The 5,112-nt window shown below is 35.2% G+C and overlaps 1 protein-coding gene across 1 annotated transcript; it reads right to left on the reverse strand.

The window, feature by feature from the left end:
- Positions 1 to 200: 200 nt before the first annotated feature.
- LOC114162388 (transcription factor BC1-like) lies at positions 201 to 3,014 on the reverse strand. Its single transcript, XM_028046256.2, has 8 exons — positions 2,548 to 3,014; positions 2,086 to 2,268; positions 1,902 to 1,967; positions 1,606 to 1,674; positions 1,429 to 1,512; positions 1,138 to 1,332; positions 896 to 1,033; positions 201 to 798 (listed from the first exon to the last, which is right to left on the reverse strand). Exons 1-7 carry the CDS (start codon positions 2,884 to 2,886, stop codon positions 941 to 943), a joined length of 1,029 nt encoding a protein of 342 aa, XP_027902057.1. The 5' UTR covers positions 2,887 to 3,014; the 3' UTR covers positions 201 to 798; positions 896 to 940.
- Between the last annotated feature and the right edge of the window lie 2,098 nt (positions 3,015 to 5,112).

The raw sequence follows: 5,112 nt of genomic DNA on the forward strand, positions 1-5,112 counted from the left end.
CTCAATCAATATTACAACTACACCGAATTTTCTTTTGTGAGTGGAACGTATATAGGCGCGCATGCATTGGTTCGTTAAGCAGCGTCAGAATATTAAATTTTGAAGAAAATAATGAACCATATTATACGAAAATTAATGATTATTAATTTTTAAACTCTGACAGTTTGAGGTGAACATCTAGTTATAGAGACTTGGCTGTGGATGGATAAATATATAAGAACAATAATCATAATGATGCCAAAACTATGAAGATTCTGCAGATACATATACATAAAAGCTAACTAGACCAAGAAACAAATGCATGGCCAGTCATTTCAAGAACATGATCAGTAGCATCAACCCTCGTTTCTCAATAATGGTGAAATTAACTGTACCAACAGAATAACTGCCACCACACAAGAATCAATACTTTGATAATTTACATGACATTGGTCTGTGTATAGGATTGATAGTCTCTCGGAATTTGTGCATCATAAGTCCTTGGAGAGTCAAAAATCACTGGAACAGAACAATGGATCTAGAAAAGATATGTTCTTATTTGGTCGGTATTTTCTGTCCTTTTGGTTCTTCATCCATTAACTTTGGTGCCCTTTATTCATCTTCAAAGGTCACTTTAATCTGATGGACTAGGAACCAAGCCAGACTCTTTACGCCACCAATTACCCCTTTCTTCAACTGAAATGATGTACTTATACCCATACCAAGCGTAGCTTTGGTTTTTTCTCCTAATGTCTAATTTCTTTTTGGCTCATTCTCGCGCCTCTTTGGAATTTTCTTGCCTAGTGTAAAAGCTAAATCCTGAGGAAGTTTTAATAAAAAAAGGGTCAGACTCAGAACCATATATCATTGAGTTATATTATAATGTTTTAATACGAGGCAGGATGTGAAAACTTACAACAATTTCGTAGTTTTGTAGGGCAGCTTTGGGAAAAAAAATTTATTAATGAAAGGAATATAAGTTGTTGCTGAATCCATATGGATGAAGAAACTTTTGTCGCTGGTCCTCTGCGTCCCAGAAATGACTACCGGTATCCTGAAAATGATGTCTTTGTCAGCAACAATAATAGTAGTAGCAGTAAAGAAAACCTTTTTTCTTTTCTTTTTATAAAATTGAAAATTGGCTACTTGTGTCTATACCTCCTCAGAGAACATAGTTGACCTCTGGCCTTGAAGAAAAAAAGAAACTGAATTATCCAAAAGATAATCACTGGCATTGTGAAAGATGTTGGTGGGGGTGATGGTGGTTGTATCAGCAAAAGTTGTGGCTTGGTTAGGGCTGTTGCAATGTGACACACATGGTAGTGGTGATGGTGATGCCATGCTATTTAGTTTCTGAAAAGTTCAAAGAGACCATGTTAGCTCATGATTAGACATGTTTAACTTGATCGGTCAACATGGAAATTGTTAATTTTCTTTATCAATCCTCACCTCTGGTCTAACCAAGAGGGTATCTAGGTCCGTTGACAAGTCATAGAACATGGGATTCACGGAAGCAAGCTTCATTGACAAGAACTGCACAATAATACAAACGGTATATAGCTAATTCATGATGAATAATCAAGGGAAGTATTAACCAGAAAAAACAATTGACTCCGTTAAGGGTACCTCAACTTGATTCTGTAAAGACTGAACATAATTGATTATTTCATCCAACATAAGGGCCTTTCCAGTCACCTAGATAAAAACCAAACCACATGAAGCTGTCAGAAGAAATGGGAAAAACTAAAGTATAAAGGGCAGTTCTTACAAGAGCACAACCACATTTCACAAATCACACAACTGATGAAAAGAATAACAAAGGAGTTGTTGTTAAGTCATAAAGCTATTTCAATATTACTTTTAACGAAAATAAAATTATTGGTCCTACATGCAAGTGTGACATGAAGTGCTACTTTACCTACCTTATCACAGCCTGGCACAAGCCGTTGCAGCACCTTCATCCTTTCACTTATCTTCTCTCTTCTCACCTGAAATCCATTTTCTTGCAACATTAGAAGGAGACATGAAGATAAAACTCGAGGAACCCAGCACATTAGTGGGGCCCAAAGCCATAGATAATTTCCAGTTGGTAAGAGAGTACAGTACCCTCTCAGCAAGGCTGTGGCTGTCCGTTGCCTGACCCCTTCTTGCTCTGACGTGGATATAGCCTGTTGGGGGCTCTTCAGGACATTTTCTCTGCTCCTTCTTCTCTTCTTTTCCCTTGTCCTCTTCTTTCACCCCACCATTGTTCTTCCTTTGTTTCTTGGTTCTTCCTTCTGTTGCAGTATCCTACAATAATCAACAAAAAACAATACTAATTTGGTTAACACACTAAACTCTAATTATAGTATACCAAATTAATGCTGGAAAAATGCGCCAAACTTGCATAATTAATAAAGCTACAACATTTTCTGAAAACAAACAAATAAAGCTAGAACATAAATAATTAATTTTCTAGTGTAAATCATTTCATAACGAATGCCTTAAAAATTGTTGTAGCAAGAATGGTTTCTGTTGGATTAACAGTATGAAACTCTGAGATAAAGAAATTAAACTCAAATTATTTACCTTGGATTGAGTGTTACTAGTCAAGGAAGATCCATTTCTGGTTCTTCTTTTCTTCAACGCCGGAGTGTTGTTCACCTTCTGAGTGACCTGTTCACCGGTTTCAAGCTTGTCCACCACCACAGAGGACTGAGGGCTAAGGTTTTTTGTGACAGAAGGCTCATTGTCACTGATGGTGATCTTGGAGCTTTGGTCAACACAGCTAGTATCCTGGTTTGTGACATTGAAAGATGTTTCCTGAGGGAGGTGAAACTGGAGAGGAGGAGGAGAAGAAGGGGTATTCATGTTGCTGGGGAAGAATGCAGGATCAACCGGAAAAGGATGGTACTGGTATGATGCCATGTGGGAAAGAGAGAGTGTGTGTTTCTTTGGGTTGGAAATGGAAGTTGTGAAGAAAGAAAGGGATGAAAGAAAGGGATGCAGTGGTGTGGAGAAGTCAGGAAAGGATGGTCTGTGACAAAACTAGAAGGGTGTGTGGTCTCTATATATAAAGATCTGAGGACATAAAATGTTGCAATCTTTAAAAGCAGTAAGTAACTCTTTCTAATGCAGAGGCAGTACATTTGACTGGTCTAATGTCATCAATTTGTTTTCTCTTACACATTAGTCATAGTAATAAATGGCACTCCGATTATCATAAATAGGAAAGCTTATTATACTTTTCGAGGTGGTTTCTTTGTTGGGAGCCCTTAAAAATAATAAGACGGGTCTGAGAGTTTTTAATTATTCGTTTTGTTTTGAAATACTTATCGCTTCACACGCTTTTATTTCTTTAAATATATAGGTCATTTAAATAAATTAAATAAATATCAAGTATATTTCTTAAAAAAATTACTTTTATTATCTTACTTTATATTTAATTATTTACGAATTGAGTTAAATATTTTATTAAAAAACATCTTAGTTGAAATATCATAAAAATTAGTCTAATTAAAAACTTGTTCAAATTTGTCAAATAATAAATATTTTAAAAGTTATTAATAGTAAAAAATATTAAAAATAAAATATTTTTATTTTATTTTTTAAAAAAAAAGTTTAAGTGTAACGTAAATTACTTAGTATTTTGATTTTTGGAATATGTCCCAACTTAAGAATTTCCTTCTTTCACATGGTCTAAGACAATGAAATCTTATCTCTCCTTATTTGTAGAATGTTGAATTTAATTATGTGGGATTTTCATGATGCAGGTGTATTTATTGTTTGGAATGAGTTCAATTTATGTCTTTCATGTTGGTTAAGGCATAGGATCTTATTTCTTTCTTGTAACTTATTTGTCATTTGTATGAAGAAACTAATCTTGCCTATAAATCATCATTGGATGAAACAAGACTGGTAGCCTATTTGTCATATTTAACATATATATATATATATATATATATATATATATATATATATAATATTATTATTTTATTAGTTTATTAAGGAACAGTTTTATTTCGAGTATTGGAATCGAGAATTTCCTACAACAATTTGTCTTAATACTATTGTCCACTCCGTGTTAGGATAACATGTTTGTCCAAACCAATTAAGAGTATATGCTAAATATATTTTGATGCTTAAGTCATGCAAGAGTATTAAATATTCAATTAATAAGTTACCTCCCACCTTACATGGACCTCTATTTATAGATATTGTAATGAGCTTTTGATTAGGTTGGTCTAATCATGACCCAATTCCCTTAATCGTGATTAAGAAGTCTAATTCACAACTTTCTTGTTTTTGATCGTTCAATTCTTAATGGAAGTCCAATGGTTAAGTTGATTGTCTAGTCTTCGTGGCAAGACCATATGGTCCATACCGTACACAGGCTCCCAGGCCCGAGCATATTAGAATGATTGCAAAGGGGTTTAATGGGTTGATCATGTGATTGTCCCTTTACAAGTCTCTTCCAATTGCAACAATGCATAGGCTGTTAGTGCAAAAAGGCGTTCTAATCTCCCTTCCTGTTAAAGAATTTGAAACGTTACGACGGTCTAGATCGTTGGATGCGATGAGATTCAACAGTTGAGATGAAGTGATGGTTGGGCCCTTTACTGCTATAAATAGGGGTGGGATTGGTTCGTCATTCTCATATCTTTTCTCTTCTACTTTTCATCTTGTCATTTGGGGCAATTTATAGGGTAATAATGTCAATCGTTCATCTTTGTTTGTTTGAGGAGTCTTTTGGTTGGGACAGTTGAGGGTACGCTAATGATGATTTATCATCATCGTTGTTTACTTCTACACTAAGCAGTCAGGGATCAACTAAGTGTGGTGTGGACTTGGTTGGTAGTGCAAATGTAAACATTGATAAGAATAAAGGCACAACTCTAGAGGATGCCACTCCTAATGATTTCATCCTGAAGTTGGATAATGACGTGTCAGATTAGGTGATAAGTTGAACTTATCAATCATTCCAGGTTATGACTGGGTGTCACACGAGATGCTTGAATATGTTATCCTTTTTCGATGGGGCGTTGAGTTATGTGATTGGGTCGAACGATCAAACATACTAGCGATGGCGTCACAATATCGATTGTGAGCCTTCGAGTCTATAAAGGGAATGATCGGGTGTGCAATGGAAGAAAA

The sequence above is a fragment of the Vigna unguiculata genome, chromosome 9 (assembly GCF_037176805.1).
Source record: "Vigna unguiculata cultivar grain cowpea cultivar isolate G323 ecotype 2 chromosome 9, ASM3717680v1, whole genome shotgun sequence".
Lineage (NCBI taxonomy): Eukaryota > Viridiplantae > Streptophyta > Magnoliopsida > Fabales > Fabaceae > Vigna > Vigna unguiculata.